The sequence below is a fragment of the Pleuronectes platessa genome, chromosome 21 (assembly GCF_947347685.1).
Source record: "Pleuronectes platessa chromosome 21, fPlePla1.1, whole genome shotgun sequence".
Taxonomy (NCBI): domain Eukaryota; kingdom Metazoa; phylum Chordata; class Actinopteri; order Pleuronectiformes; family Pleuronectidae; genus Pleuronectes; species Pleuronectes platessa.
In genome coordinates, this window is record NC_070646.1 from 7,217,050 (window position 1) to 7,233,907 (window position 16,858).

The 16,858-nt window shown below is 42.2% G+C and overlaps 2 protein-coding genes across 3 annotated transcripts in view; both read right to left on the reverse strand.

Annotated features, from left to right (window-relative positions):
• Window positions 1–909, reverse strand: part of LOC128426860 (testican-2) — a 35,370-nt gene extending 34,461 nt beyond the window's left edge. Inside the window, exon 1 of the mRNA XM_053413910.1 lies at window positions 733–909. Coding sequence (XP_053269885.1) covers window positions 733–909 — 177 coding nt within the window. The remainder of the gene's footprint in view (window positions 1–732) is intronic.
• A 4,915-nt stretch (window positions 910–5,824) lies between these two features.
• On the reverse strand, window positions 5,825–16,827 carry ascc1 (activating signal cointegrator 1 complex subunit 1). 2 transcript variants are annotated; one of them, XM_053413326.1, is made up of 10 exons: window positions 16,349–16,826; window positions 15,841–15,943; window positions 15,634–15,731; window positions 15,354–15,532; window positions 15,142–15,275; window positions 14,352–14,471; window positions 14,133–14,257; window positions 13,435–13,508; window positions 12,639–12,784; window positions 5,825–6,068 (listed from the first exon to the last, which is right to left on the reverse strand). In XM_053413326.1, the coding sequence occupies exons 1-9, from the start codon at window positions 16,461–16,463 to the stop codon at window positions 12,668–12,670; spliced, it is 1,065 nt and encodes a 354-aa protein (XP_053269301.1). In that variant the 5' UTR covers window positions 16,464–16,826; the 3' UTR covers window positions 5,825–6,068; window positions 12,639–12,667. The 2 variants fall into 2 exon arrangements, with proteins under 2 accessions (XP_053269301.1, XP_053269302.1); XM_053413327.1 differs by lacking the exon at window positions 5,825–6,068 and adding an exon at window positions 9,416–10,689 and having other exon boundaries at window positions 16,349–16,827.
• Window positions 16,828–16,858: the final 31 nt, after the last annotated feature.

Genomic DNA, 16,858 nt, shown 5'->3' on the forward strand with positions numbered 1-16,858 from the left:
AGAACAAACAGCGCTGAAATGAGTCTGGACGACTGCTCCACGTTCAGAATTAGAACTGTTTGCTCTCTTATGTGCCTGATATAAGTGATTTCTAGAGGACGCACATCTCTTGCTGTGTGGCTCCTCAGTCTGAAAGCCCTGGAAGCCTCTTTACTGTGAAGCACTGCATTTTATGTGCAGATCAATGGGTATTGATCAGTGAATACAGACACTGTTCAGAACATCACAGTTACCCAGGAGGAGCCTGGAAATGGCTTTTGGAGACTAGGGCTAATGACAAAGATTTTCATCTGAACTATATATATATATGCATATTAATATTAATTCACTCTCCTACAAGAAGATCCATGGATAAAAGGGGTTACTTAAAGATAAGAAAACACATAATGAAATCGTGGCCCTTTGCATGCAAGTCATTTTCAAGCTTTGTCATGAATTATCCTGCAAGAACAAATGTGATTTCATTCGGGCGCTTGCACTCTAACGTACACGCACGCGCATTTAATGGTCCCTGCTTCCTCTCCTGTGTTCTATTTCCATTTTTAAAAAAGTATTTATATAACGTGCAAACTGCTGATAAATGAGAGCGCGTGCTCCTCGGAGCGACACTTCGGCTGTGTGCGCAAAAACACGCAGCGTCCTCCTCCCCGAACACCCGCACTCCCGAGCCGGGATGAGGCGATGGAACCGGGACCACGCTCGGCGGAACGACACTTAAAACACGCCACTCACGTCTCTGAAGCGGTTCCAGTGCTTGAGCTTGCGGCTGTACTGGGAGATGGTTGACAGCCATTGCTCGTCTTCCATGAAATTCCCGGCTTTCCCCGCGTCTTTCGCACTTTTCACGTCCACCTGGAGCGAGACGCCCGCCAGCAGGGACAGGCAAGCGACGAGCCGCACAGCCACCATGGTGCTAGGGCAGTTTGGTCCGGGATGTATCCTGGTTCCCCTCCTGATGCTGATGATGCTGATGCTGATGCTGCTGCCCTCTAGCCAAGGATCCACAAACACCAGACTGCTGCTGCTGCTGCTGCTGCTTCAACACACCAAATGGAAATGAGAGGCAGAGAGAGGAGGAGAGGGAGAGGACACAGGGAGGGAGAGAGGGAGGGAGGGAGTTAAAGGGAAGATTGGATCTCGCACTAATCATTCATTTCTGCTTACTTCATTATTTAACTGTCTTTTCTTTTTGTTTGTGTCCAGCCCCCCCCCCCCCCCCCTACACACACACACACACACACACACACACTATCTTCTCTATCTCTCTCTCTCTCTTCTCTCTCTCTCAGACACCCTGACAGTCACACACTGCAGATGAATCACACAAGTGGAACAGATGCACTGATGAACCGCTCACATTTCACAAAGTGCTCCTGGCAAAAGACCACGTGTTTGTCCAATATCTGTGCCAGCAGGAGCCCGCCGGTTCCGGCTCTAACAGAATTACACGGTGAAATTAGCAACTCAATTTAAAACAATCGAGGGTGGTAAACAACAGGTGAGGAGAATTGGTGCAGTTGAGCGGGAGCCGACAGGGTAGCGCTGTCCAAACTGGGGCTCCCCAGGCTGACTGAGGGTCACCCAGGGACCGCCCAGTGGCCTCAGGGCAAATGAGGTGTGATTACTTTAACATTTGCTCAATTTTATCTGTCATTTGTTAATTACAAGCTGAAAGAGGGACCATACGAGCAGGGGCGGGTCTTCCATTGGGGCTTGGGGGGGCCTTGTGCCCCCACCATGAAAATACTCTGGACCCGCCCTTGCGTATAAGAGTTACACACTTCAGAGCTGTATTTCTGTTAAATCTGAACATATACAGAAGGACAACACTTTGTTATTGCTTGAAGTCTATTGATAAGGGTTTTTACAACCTGTGCTAATTCAACATAAGAATATGAACTCAACATTCTGGATAATTTTTCTCTAAATTAGTTTTAAAGTTCGAAAGCCTGTACCTCGAGGTGAAGCTTCACACGTATGTAGAGTGAAATCATCAAACTGAGAGCCCATGTTTTATTAATGTGAAGAAATGGAGCTGGAGGAACCAAACGCAGCAGCAAGGTTGAGGTGAAGAAAATGAATGTCCTTTAATGCAGACCAAGTATATGAGGCAAAGATATCATATCTGTAGAAACACGAGGAGCAGGAACACACAACAGACATATGGGATGATGGGACACAAGACAAACTGAAAAAGAAAAGCAGAGAGATACACAAGTAGGCAGGAATGAAGGAACACAGGTAAACAAAAACATTAGGAACAGGGGTAGATGATCACAAGGGCTGGAAATCATGACAAATGCAGGCATTCAAGTGGTGGACATACAAGAAGCATCTTGTCAAAATAAAACAGGAAATGGAGAACTCAGAGTAAAACAAAAAGTGAAAATCTGGACCAAAACAGTCTTTTTCAAAAGTTCAGTGGAACCAGAACCGAATCATGAACATTTAATCTGTTTTATTTGAGGTCTCGTTGCATTTTAAAGACAGTCAATCCAAGAACAGAGACAGAAGCCTTTGCCATAAGAAATCACACAGAAGTGACATTCTTCCCTTCACACAGACACAGTGCTAGTAAATGCTGCATGTTTATCTATTACACCGTTCACACACTGCAAACTATTTGAGGTTCACCATCTCGCCCAAAGACACTTCAGACTGAAGGAGCTGGGCATCAAACACGACTCTGTAGTTAGAGGACGACCCGTTCTACCTTCTGGAAAAAAAAAACACTTCTGACCATACTTCCCCCGGGAACCTTTGCTAGAAATCTTCATGTTTCCATCGCAGAAACCAGGGTCTCAAATCTTTTCACCCACAAAAAGATCTTGGGGGGACTTTTCAGAATAGCAGGAACTTTGGGAGTGGGTCTTGCAGCTTTGAAAATTTCTGATATTAATCACTCACCATTTAAAAATAAGCAATCATCACTAAACCAACAGGAAATCTTGTGGTGATTTGTGCATTCCCACGTTTTTCTGTAAATCAGCAGGACACAGGCTTTCAGATCGAGAAGACTTTGATTTGTTCGAACGACTCGTCTGTGTGGGGTTAAGATGGATCGAGGGATTGAAGGGTTTAATGGTGACACATCCCGGCTGAGCTGCACCTGCACATCATTTCAAGCCTCACTCCCGCCGCTCCCTCAACTCTCCGTGCCCTCTGCCTCTCACTTCCCCCGCTTTTCTATTTCACGCCCATGAACAGAACATAATCCAGTGCCGTGCTCTGATTCATTTGAGTTTCCCAATGTTGATCGAGGCTGAGCAGCCCGGGGGGGGGGGAAGGATGGTGTTCCTGTGATGCTGCTGCGCCTTGCTGAGCTGACTGTGACACTGCATGGCATCTAAAACAGTTGATGTGGCAGATGCAGCGGATGCACAGCTCCACATCAGGGAGGCGAAGAGCAGCAGGAGAAATGTCCTGCAGCGTGAGCCGGCTGCACACATCTTCAGGACAAGGAGCCGGTCACGATGTGTTAATCAAGAGGTCGTCATTAGTCATGTCATGAACTGGATGGATGTGCCGCCGCAGACTAATGGTCACTGAGCTGAATGGGTCGCTCAGGTCGCGGTTAAAGACTGTGTCCTGCTCTGCATCATTAGCCTTTGAGGATTGTTTTGGAGCTGAGATGTTATCGGGAAGCTTCCTTCTGGACCGTGACAGAGGAAGCCCCCTGAGGTTTCACTACATGTACAGCGGCAAATGACAAACATGCACATGACAGGGTTGTACACAGGGTTCGAATTATCTTTTTGTCTCTAAGGGGGTCTCTATCTCATAAAAAAGTTGGCGCCGGAAATAAGATGTAGTTCTGTTTAAGCTATTTAAACTATATTTAGTCCCTGTATAACAAACTCAATGGATATGGGCACTAGGCCAATAATGACAATAGCAATCTCCCTTATCAATTAACTGCATAAAACAGCACTTCACATTTAAAACTGAATTATCAATATGGGAGCTAATAATAGGCCACACAGAATAGTAACTATCACAAAACTATCCCTAGTATAACATAAACTTATAAATTTATAAAAAAATTTTTTAAATTAAATTAAATTAAATTAAATTAAATTCAAAAAAAAAAAAAAAAAAACTGCGCTCCCTTCAGAGTATCTGGTCGTACCTCAAAACCTCCTGGAGCTGTTTGCTGACAGCAAACACCTCTGGTAAATTATTTTCTAGTTAGTTAGCGCTCGAAAGATCAGAATGAATTCTCAGAGATCAATGTCCTCGAGCCGAATAACAGCACCAGCAAACCTCCTCGAAAAAAATTCTCAATATTAACTACACGGTGTGCGCTTACTGAGAATTCATGGACAAATAAATCAACTTAAAAAATTTGTGTCTCTGTGCCTCTCAGCACCTTGTTAACATTCAACAGCTGCGCTCGCGCTCTCATGAGGCCCTGACAACACTTCAGAGGCTGAGTCGCCCAGCTGAATGTTAAAATAGTGATTCTTAATTTTCTTTCATTTGTGGTGATACAGACAAATTCGTTTGAAAATACCAACAGAAAATACGAGTACGCCAATTACTCACAACATCTGGCATCTGGTGTTATTCATACACTGTAAATAAGATTAAAACAAAAGGTAAGTATCAGGGATAAGAAGGCTGCCATCTTGTCCCAAAGTAAAGGAGGGTTTATGACCTGTACTGCAGCCAGCCACCAGGGGGGGGGTGATCGAGTCACTTTGGCTTCCCTTTTTAGGGCACCTGTCATATCGTCCATCTTTATTCCAAGTCTATGGTTTATTCTCAATGACTAATCAAGTGATACTTAGATACATATTTTGTTATTCTTACCTTTTTAAGATCCTGCTTCCTCTCACAGCTGACTCATGAGGATGTGGCTCTTTCATAATGTTTTGATACCTGAAGGAGGTTTAAATTGCAGCATTAGTTATTGTATCAACAAGTTTGAATTGATCTGATGAGTGAAAAATAACCTAGTAATCAGAATTACATTTTGTTTCACTTTATTCATTCAGCCAGACATTGTGCTCACATGAAACAGAAGCTATGGCTATGTTTTCTATGAGCAGTACACTTAAAATATGTCAGATATAAAGATTTAGTGATGCCCAAACCTGTAGTTGCCACAATCTTATCCTATTTTCTTTGATAGGATAGGTGGCTCAAGATGACAGCTCCAGTCTTGACTCTAGAACCTGCAGCTGGTCAGTGTTTCTCCAGCTGCCGGGCCCGTTTTTTAATCACTGAGCAGATCAATGATATGAGACTTGATTCAGCAGCGATGTAAAGTTAATCCTGATTCATGACGCAAATTCCTGGTTTTCACAGCCACTGAAGGGGATATTATCACACTCTCCCACTGATTCATTGTCCTTCATTGATTTGAGCAAATCCTGATCACTTATAGACCCAAGAGAAAACTGAATGTGCAGCCTCCTATATTTTACACACGGGAGCAGCTTGTTTACCATTTTCTTTCTCATATCTGAGCTAAGCTGTGCAAGTGACGTTAAGTTTAAAGGGATTAACTGATGTCATCAGTTCCTCTCTCGGCAGATGTTGATAAAAGAAAATGATCTATATCCTGTTCACCGAGCATAATCAATTGGCACAAAGGAAGTTCAGGGGAGGAAGCTTCATCTAAATATCATCAGACGAGACTGCAGCAACATTTGAAGACTGGCTTATCTTATATGTAAACACAGCACATCCCTTCTATTTCTCACAAACAGCTTGTGAGGCCCAACGCGAACTTCACTGCTTATCGAGGTTTACATGTGCGGAGTGTTGCTGCAGGAATTCCCCCCCGTACGCAACAATTAATGGCAACAGGCCGTGAGTGGATGTTTTACACATTTATTTTGAGTGTTTGAAATGAACCAGCATGAAGGAAAACACAAACATAATCCCCCAAACTCGTTCCAATGCAGGATTCAGCAAAAATAAATATGCTAAGAAACTTTGTTTTAAGTCCATTCCTGTTCATCGCTTAATGGAAAACGGTTTCCCACAATGCTTTGCTTTCAGCTGAGAGCTCCTTCATCAGCAAAGATCCGGTAGCACCTCCTGCCTCGTTCATCATGGACCTGCAACATATAATCATAATCATTATTTGTACTTTAAAAGCAGCAACGTGTGATTATTCCAATTCATGATTCATCTGTTATTAGCCATTTACTGCACAAACCTTTTTTTAACGTATAAAATGTTAGAAATGTATGAAATGAATTCACAAGATATTCAATTTACGATGATTTTATCCTAGTAGTGTATATGTGTGAGTATGTTCTGTATAGTGGGAGTATATTCTTTATAGAATGAAAAAAATACAGAAATATTATTCATGCTTTTGTAATCAATGTATATGTTCCTCCCTCTTGTTGTGAGCATATGGAATGGAGAGATGGATTTGGAGCAAAAACGATAAGGAATATTCGGTTCTTTGTTAAGAATGTATTTTCTACTTCCCTTAACCATGTGTATATTCCAGTTATATAAAGTTTAAGTCGTTGAAAAGGACATTGAGGCGTAAAAAACAAACATGCCACTGCTGATGCTTGTTTGTAGAGAGGAAACTGAGCAAATACAGCCTGAGACTACTTTCCTGGATAGAAGAACAACCAAATGTTATGCTGAAAGTTGCGGAGAGAGAGAGACGGAGAGAGAGAAACCACATCGGGACATATTTAGTGAGTAATCTCGGGTGACTTACAGCTGTAAGTGGAGCTGCTATAAATGTGTATAGATTTAATTCAATGGGATTCAAACTGGGTCACAGGGCTATTAAAAGTGCAAAGTTAGCTGCGAGCGGTGTGACAGCAGGTTTCCAGCACCGCGGCTGCTGCTTTGCACTGCGGGCAGCCGGAGCACGGGGGGGGGGGGGGGGGGGGGGACAGGGCTTCACCTTTTTCAATTAAACGCGCACAATAGGCAGAGGCTGGCCAGCGTTCTCAACTCCTCACATCACGTGTTCGAAAGCTTATACCGGCAACTGTAAGTGACAAATCCCCGTCACCTTCACTCTGCCAAAGAGACACATCATTGAGTGCGGTATGAAATGATTCCTCACTATGGAGTGGATGAGTAAAACATCTGAATAAAGGAGGATTTAAAGAGTCATAGCTTCAAATAGAGAGAGTGTTGACAGCAGTGAATCATCACCTTTGCATATTAAATGTGCATCGATCACCGTGAGGGAGTCCATCACTTTCTAAGCCGATCAAAAGCAAGAGGAGCACAGTGTTGAAACGTCGTCATCATCAATCTGTGTCTTGACTTTTGTTTGTTCTTTGAAGATGCTCTAATCAATAAATCCCCACAGCTCACAGGAGAGTTTCAACAGTCTCCAGCTCATCTTGATCTTTTCAGCCTGGCGCCAAACATCACTCAAATAAAGTTAGCGACGTGAGCAGCTAAAGAGTCAGATAGTCGAGGAGACGTCAAAAACAGAGCAAAACGCAAAGAGTCAATATTGGATTTCAAACTCCAAATGAAAGTGAATGTTGGATGTGTATGTTGGCACCTGTTTGCAAACATGTTTACTAAAAAATCTCTGCATCATCTTGGCACAGCTTGTTCTGCTGTTTATGTTGTTTTAATGCCCTGACTGTCTGAATTAATTAGAAATTTAAATTCAATAGATAAAATCTTCTTTAACTGTCCTTATCCTGGCGTTGTTAACTGTGGTTAGCTGCATTTATGTCACTGTGAAAGGATTTGGTTTATTTTAAGGAAGTATTTATTCTTTTGAGGAAATTCCTAAAATCTTGGAATATATCAAACATACACAACAACAAACTAAAACCAGTTTATCTAATTCGAAGATGTGTTACTTCTCTATGAGCCATTTTTCTGTGATTCTTGAAATGTTTTGCAAACGTTTACCCAAAGACAGAACTTTTGATTCTTGATACAATAGAAATCCTTTATGGTTATCGGATTGTGCAGAATACAAGGACATTAAGAGTGCTGCTCCTGGTTTTATATATCAACCAGTTGTCAAAAAGAAAGTGGTGGCGATGAATCAATTATAAAAGTTTGTTGCAGCCTTGTTTAAACTCTTATTGTGCAAAGAGTAGATAAAGTAAACAGCAGCTCTGAATGACTGCCTGCTGTTCAAACACACCCGGCTCTGCGCCTCTCCTCCCCGTGTGTGAATGCCTCCAGCAATAAACAGACGGGGACAGCTGCAGGCAGCCCCGGCACTCGGAATGATAAAGAGCTGCTGCAGGGATCACCTGCCTCATCGCTGGAGACACAGATTAGACATTTCAGAAGCTCTATCCTTGGCTGTCTATCAAGGCCGCTCATTCCCATCATTGGCGGAGTGATTAGTGTTGAATTCAAATGGCACCGACACTCAAACGGAGAGTCACAGACAACATAAGAGAACAATCAAAGGGAGGCACGCTGTCATACTTCACAGCCAACGAGATCCAATTTCAAAGATTTGTCGGATTTGTCTGGCAGAATTATTTATAGGGTACCTTTGTAATTTCTCACGGGTGGATGCGTTTGATCAATCAAACAAGTCCCTGAAACAATCCTGAGGATTTTAAAGAAAACATGACATCCAGGGACCTAACCTACACCAGGTACAGAGCAGAGTTGTCCTATTCCTGCCCAGCGTCCATGTTGTTTTGACAGAAAATGCACTCACACCCATTTAAGTGCTCATGTGCATGTTGGTCTCAAAATGAGATCTATTTCCTGCAGAGACGTGCTCTCTCTCACTATCTTTAAACTCCACCATTAGCAATCGGCTACGTCAAAGCACAAATGGCTGTAAAACTGATTGGGTGATGGCGCTCTGATTGGGTGATTGCATGTTACGCTCAAAACTCACCAATGATGATGACTAAGAGCCAGTCTTTTGATCCATGATCCTGTGCACAGACCTTTCTTCCACCATTCAACAAGAAAAGGTCATTTTGGACATCCCCTAAATGCAGTTGCGCCATGTGCTTTAGGAGTTGTGTTTAAGGCACAAGCAGGTAAAACTGGTCCCTTCAAAACCAATTAGGCGCTTCGTCCATTTCATGCATGTTAATCGTTCCTTTCGAGAATGCAAATCAAACATATCTATTCAATTACTAGGTCACGTCTCTCAAGCCTCATCTCTTTCTCCCCGGTCCTCCAGAATAAAAGCTTAATTTCTAATTACACTATGGAAAATAGCATCGTGTGGTTCTGAATATCAAAACTCAAAACTGTGCTCAAAAAGTTTGACATGGATCAAGTAAAATCCCTCTTCGAAAACTAGCATGAAATTAAATATGCAAATTGCAAAGAGGGCAAAACAATACTTGGGTGAGATAACAGGGGACTCCACTTAGCAAACATGGTTTGAATTCTTATTATTGAATGGTTCACTGCAGGTTGTGGACCAGCATGTATGAGACTGGTTTTGCTTTCACTCAAAAAGTCACACCTATTTCCTTCTATTCTTTTAATACAGGGGAAAACTGTTTTCTCAGATGGTTTTACACATGAAGGCTTGTTTTAAGAGTAGATCAGGAACAAACCTCAAATCATATGATACGACCCATCAGAGCATGTAAACGAGCACATGCACACGTGGGCGCAAAGACAATTAAACTGTGAAACATTTGAAACTCAGCTCTCGTGTCTCCTCAGATCTTCAGCAATAGGAACACAAACCCTCAAAGGAAACATGGAAACATTAAGAGAAACAGAGTGAGGGGTCGCATTTATCAGGCTTATTGGAGGGGACTCGAAATCTCAAGGGTCAGACAGGAGGTCCCTACTGCACAGACAAGACTAATTAGGGTGAGATGTGACAGAACAAAGATGTATGTGGGTAAGCAAGTGCACCCACACAGACACGCACACCCACCCACACACACACACACACACACACACACACAGGATTTGATCAGAGAATCAAATCAATTCTGCCTTTAAGGAATCTTTACAAATCATATAAACGCATAAAGGTGTTTTAAAATTCTAATGCTAACTAGAATATGAATAAAATGCAGAGTCAATCATCAGTCCTGCCAATTATCAACCAAATTACCAAACAGTTGCTTGTTCCAGCTTAAAAAATAAGAGACTTTCCTGCGTTTCCCTGTTTTGTATCTTTTACATTTGTATTTCTTTGGGTGTTGCTTTGTTAGTCGGACAAGACAAATGATTTAAAGATGTTGCCTTGGGCACTAACAAACTATGAGACGCATTTTTCCTCAACAATTCACTTTACTTCACTGTTCGAAATTTGTGAGCAGTATTCAATTAATGATCTACAACACACTGCAACGTTTTGTCCTTTATTATAATTTCTCTAATTCCTAGTGTGGGTAACTATAATGGTATTCTGGTGTATGAACACAAAATAAATGATAACATAGTGAAACATAACTGTAATAACATATAATTTGATTTCACAGGATGTTATCATTGTCCCAAAACACTGTTAACGTCATCAAGGCTTAATGCTGCACAATTCTTCCTATTTTTAGACTTACAGTTGATACATTTTCCAAAAACACAACAAAACCCACATTTGCTCATTTAAATAAACACATAGTGTGAACATCTTGCGTTAATATAAACCTTATGAATCTCGTGACATATTGAGTCTGTCTTGAGAGTCAGTCTGGCTGCGGATGGCGTATGTTCCCTCACATGTGTTCTCAGTGCGATCATTAGTGAAGACATCTGCCCGGTACGTCCTTAATCATGTCCCTGCCAAAAGAAACAAGGACGCACACAGTCGCACTGAATTTCATTAACTTCCAAACCATCTTCCCTCTCTCTCTCTCTCTCTCTACCTCCCTCTCTCTCTCTCTCTCTACCTCCCTCTCTCTCTCTCTCTCTCTCTCTCTGCGTGCTTGTGACGAATAGTATTGGCAATCCTGAGAATCCTCGCTGCATCAGTTACCTTCGAGTGGCGTTAAGCTGAATGTATTCTCCTGACCCACTAACAAGCATGTACCAAGGAGACAGGGAGCGGGTAAACAGGTTCCTTTTCTGGGTCTGAAAAGACATATCTTATGCCCGGGCGGTGTTGGAGTCGATGCATGGACGGCATCAACCGGCTGCTTGTGTATCCGATGACAACATTTGCATGTCCCTGTCTTAATGGTGTCTGTTGACATGGCTCCAAGGGGCAGAGGCGAAAAAAGAAAAAAAAAGACATCACACCACTGCTGAGACAAGAAGTTGGACAGCATGGGATGGCAGAGCTGACAAACAAAAAAGTGCCCTCAGTTTCCATCAGTGTAACTTTAGGCCACTCGGCAGGCGCCCTCCTGAATGCAAAGCAGAGAACGTCGGCTGCTGAAGGGAGAGCTGAAAAAAAAAAGAAGCTGTGTCCGACGTCTGTATTCACTGACAGTGAGCAGACGGGAGTGGGGACAAGGTTGTGGCTCGTGTGGGAAGGACACTGATAAAGAAGTCCAAAAAAACCCAGACTGGTATAATAAATCACGCCATGACGCATTAACACATTCATGAGGCAGCGAGATGAGAGGAAATGGATAAGACTTAAAATAACCACCAGTTTGCAGATGAGAACTGATCAGCTGGAGCTCAACCTGCTCGTTTCAACATCCATGAACACTTCCTGGTTTGGCAGGCGATTTATCTTTGGAACGATTATTGTGACTTTTTCCTGGGAACCTCACGTGTCCTGAATAATGAGACGCTTAACTCTCACAAGCTGCTGTCACACATGAACATTTCCCCAGAGGGGCTTCATGCGAGAACCCAAACGTCTGAGTTAGTTAGTTTGTGGAACTTTTCCTGCCTGCCCTCTTGTAAATGTCAAGATAGTTCACAGCGAGCGAGTGGGCTTGTTGATGACATTTCTAACACATGTCATGTCCTGCCTCCTGCCTGCTCTGCCCAGATGCCACAGGAATATTCCTGTTGTTGTGAACCCGTCTGACTCGGGCAAACTCGTTTTTCACATCTCAAAAGAAAACCCCAGAAATCTTCTTGACACGATTTTCCAGACATTTTCTGGAAGTCATGTCTGAAAACAGCTACAATGAGTATTTGGATGACAACACGTGACAAAAAGTGGATGGTCAAACAGTGGTTGACTATTTTTGGAATATTCTCCCAGTGCCTGCGAGGGTTTTCTCCAGGTACTCCAGTTTCCTCCCACTCAGGTTGGGTCAATGAGTGACTCTAAATTGCCCATAAGTGTGAATGTGAACATTGAGTGCTTGTTTCATCTCTTTTTCTGTTGCTCACAAAGGAACATACTTTTAATGAGAATCGCTTCACAAATAAACCCATTATTTTCAGTCTTTCTTTTGTCAGTTACATAAAAAGGTAATTTACTTAAATGTTTGACCCTGATTCCCTAAAGAGAATCAGTTGTTTGCAGTAGAACAAACACCTTAATGCAGCTCTCTTGAACAGGAATAAATTGTGTAGCTGTTTAACCTGTTAAATAAGCTTTATTCTCCACTTTCAATCGTTCTGCACTCTGATCATTTTAGTTTTCCTCCTTAAACTGCTCCCCATGTGTTGTATATAACAAAGAATCTGGTCACAGATGTGTCAGGATTTTTGTTCAATAAAACAAGATGTCCTCTCCTGCCACCTACTGGACAACACCATTGACAACGCTTCAGTGTTCTTTTTAAACTAGAAATGTATCTCTCCATTGTTTAGTTTCTTACCTCAGAAATAAGGTCAGCTCTTGAGTATCTCATGAGAAGCTCATGCTCCCTGCAGACGTGTAGTAACCCGTACAATCTGTGGAATATCTCTGGGACAGCTGGACAGTCTTCAGCTCAAACTCTCCAAAACGATGAGCGCCGAATTCCTGTCACGAAAGCAGCAAATATTAATGACATTTAATGCGTCTTTTCATTATCAGAAACAGTTTTAACCACTGAGAGATTTAGAGAAATGAAGGTAAGTGTGTGCAAACATTCCATTACCATAGTTACGGGGGACTGAAGACTTGCTTTGTGTAATTTTCAGAGGAAAGAAAATTAAGGATTTTGGTTTTTCACATGCTTTCTATCTGTTGTGTCAATTTGGGGTGAGATATCACTCTACAGAATTTACAATCATATTTTGTCAAGTGTTTCTTTAAAAAAACATGAAATCTATGAAATTTAAAAGGCGTCAGTATGCTTCATCACTAGAGAATCTCTGACACCCTCTTTCCTCACTGCTTTCCAATGCAGGAGGTGAATTTGCTTCGTTCAACAATTTCAGGATCTTTCACGAAACATTCACAGCCAATTCACAAAGATCAAATCCACAGTGTTTAAAGAGTTGTGTGTATTCAACAGAGTTTTTAGGCAAGCCCATATTTTTGTGGTTCATTTAGACAAAAGCTAAAAACAATGTAAAAAAATCCTCATGTGTAAATGATCCTCTGATAGATGTAGGATAAAAGGTCACATGTGAATGTTTGAGATTTATTATTTTGAAAGCAAAGACAGGACAAGATTTCCCTCGCACCTTTAATATGTTCCTGGCATCGAAAGCCTCTCTTTCGTTCGTGGTTTGTCTCCTGGAGCTGCCTGTGTCTTCACCTGGAAAAACACTGGAGTTAGAAAGTCGAGCTCGAAAAGGTAGCACAGGGCAAACACATGTGGACCTGTTATCTCCTGATCAAATAAACAGGTTTACTTGCTGACACAGTTGTTCGGCTGTAGTACATAATAAAGGGAGATCAAGGTCAGTTAGTCTGTCAAATTAGCCTGTGAAAAAAATAAACATAGAATTTTAATAGGACGTTGCCACATGCTGGTAAACATGGTCGGCAGTGACACAGCGCCTCTCTTGTGTTGTGTTGCTGCTCAAATTTTGCGAACTGGGGCTGGACTTGATCCATGGCCAAAATGAATGAAGCCATTGTCACAGTACTTGGAAAAACACGCAGCTTGGAGCATGTAAACAGAGCTGTGGCCAAACGCAGAGCTAGCAGCCCGATCCTGCCTCTCCTCAGGAATCTGTAGCTGTGGTGTCCGACATTAAGCTTTGTCGTCACTGCAGATCCAGTCCGAGCCAAAACACAATGAGGGGACATTGGCAAATGGGTTCAGGCCAGGAAGTTCCAATGGGATCACAGCTGGTTAGCGAGTTTGTTTTCACACAAGCGCTAGGCACAGATGCTGTTTTGCGTTAGCCCGTCATGTGTATGTAATGTTTTTTACCTGTGGTGTCCCTCCTGAACAGAGTGTTTATCACGGTGCCGTGCAGCTTCACCCGGTCCCACTCTCTGACCATCAGCCCTGCCGACACAAAGTGCTCGACCAGCCGCTCTGCGATCGCCTGTAACCTAAAGTGTGATCATATTTCAAAAAGGGATAATAGATTGTCAGATTTTTTGATTTACTTATCTCTCCACAGGGTTTTATCACTTATCCACTTACTTGTCAGATCTGTCTTTCACATTGACTTTGGCGTACAACACATCCACCATGGCTGGGTCGTCATTCATGTACTCTATACCCGTCACCTCCAGCGGCAGAGGTTTTCCTCCAGCGATTTCCCTGATGTGCGACAACACAAAACACCATCACAAACCAGCATTACAGTTCAGTGTTCAAGTCTTCAACTTACACTACATCTCTCTGTGTTGTATTCTGCTGTTTAGCAGACTTGGCTTGGGACACCACACATTTTTTTAGCCCCAATCTGACAATTAAATTTGACTTTATCTAATCTACGCAATCAAATCTAATCTAGTTACATGTAATCTAATTTCCCTTCTCAAAAGTACAAATTTCATTAAAGAATAAGGCTGTTGATAAACTATATTTTTCTAAGCCAAAATCCCATCAATGAACTAAAACCAACAACAGTCTCACGATACGTTCCCACTGCCAAACCCCCACTCCATCCAGGGTTCATCCATCAAAGCTGATGAAGACGTCTTTAAAATAAGTCAAAAATATATACTTTCAGTTGAAAATCTGACTAATTAATTTCCTAAAACTGGGCACAGTAGTTTTTAGCAAAGTCGACTCAAACTGGTGTTTGTTGGGGACCATTTTCCAATGTAGATATGGAGCCCTAGTGAGTATTAACAGGAGGAAGGTGTATTTATTTATCCTTTAACAGGCAGTGGAGTTTTGTTTTTTAAACTCAAATAAAGACGTTATTTCTATAGTTATACAGTTAAAATCTGAATACGATATAGTATCTTTCTCGTGCCCCTACCTGAGGACGTTTTGACACTCTTGGAGGTGTTCACATGCTTTTCTCACTTCCATCTCATTTAACAGAGACATTGTGCCGATAGTCAGATGAAGCTTTGCAGGGTTCTGAAAGATGCTTCCATCTACTCCATGATCCTACACATCAAAATACATCAATTTGTCATTATAGACTTTAAGAACAATAGAATGTGCCACACATATGAAACAACATACCTGTGAACACTTCTCCAACACCTCATCTTTAAACCGAAGGAATCCTTCTTGGATTTTTGGATCATTCAGAGGAAATGACAGGAAGTGCGTGAAAGGCTGCTTTCTCCGGAAACCGTCAAGGAGGACCTCAACTCGAGTGACAGCAGATGAAACGGCAGCTTTGTGGGAGCCTGTTATAACTGTGTGAAGATGGAGGCAAGTCGGGAGAGAATAAGTCTCTGTCAGGATGTGCCCTCTCATCTGTTTTCATCTGTGTTATGATGGTTTGATTGATCCTCACCAATCTGTCCCTCCACCCCTTGCTTCGGGATGTTGATCGACGTCTTTGTGTCTGTCTCTAGACGCCGGCGTGTCTCTCCCTTTTTCCCGATGATGTATCTGCGTAGAGAAATGAAGAAAACGAGGAAACAGACTCAGGTTGTGCTGCTTAGAAACAAAAACTCATGTGCAGAACCCTCACAACACTTCTATTTTGTAGATCACTCACTTGTAGAGGACACTTGGGACGTCGATGGCACAGCGGTATCCTTTATCAGTCTGTTCAATGAGGTGGGTGTCACAGGTTTCCTCTGCCGCGAGCTCTTCACTCTCTAAATAACAAACAGACAAATAAGTTATTGGTTTATTTATATTAAGGCTACAGCCTGGCATCAGTAATCAATCAAATAGCGCAGTCCCACGATAAGCCCTGCCATTATGAAGGTAAAGTTTTGTTGAAACAGGGATAACAAGGTGTTGATTCAGCTTCATGGTCTTTCCTGGAGGATGTTGTGAGGAGTTTTCTGCTGATTAGCCCACCCTCATTGATTTGAATGGGATGGTCACAATAATAGGAACCCCTGTCAACACTATTCAGTACAGTACAACACATCTTAAACACACAATGTGCATTTCATGACGGTGTTATTTATGACAGCCCGTCTGTATTAGACTGCATTAGCTTGTTGTACCTAATAAACGGAGTTAGTGAAGTTCTGCTGTCTGTCAACACTAACCTGATGGACCCATGTAGGAGAAATCCTCCTCTTCCTCAAACTGTTCCTCCTTGATGACATTTCTTCTGTATATTCTTCCATTTATATTGATAAGCGAGGGACGTAAAACCTCCATAGTGCAAACTTGACAACGTTAGCTGAAGCTAAGCACAGCTAACAACACAGGCAAGTCTCTGGTTAGCTCGTTGCTAATTCAGCTAGCTAGCTAACTTGCTGATGACGTTTCAAACAACGTTGAAGTTAGCTTCCAATTCGATAGATAGGAGAAAGATTGAAAAGTACACGTTCTCCGTTTCTTTACACTTTAATACAGTGAAATAGTTTTAGACATTTTAGTTTAACTTTCATGAATGTTCGAGTCCCATTCTCAAAAGTTCAAAACATACATTTTCTCTAGAATAACATCACTGTCGACTCGGAGTCTGACTTCAGCGTCGTGACGTACAATTGGGTCGGCGTTTCCGCTGGTTTATCGTGAGCAGATCTACAAACTATAAGAATCGACCACTC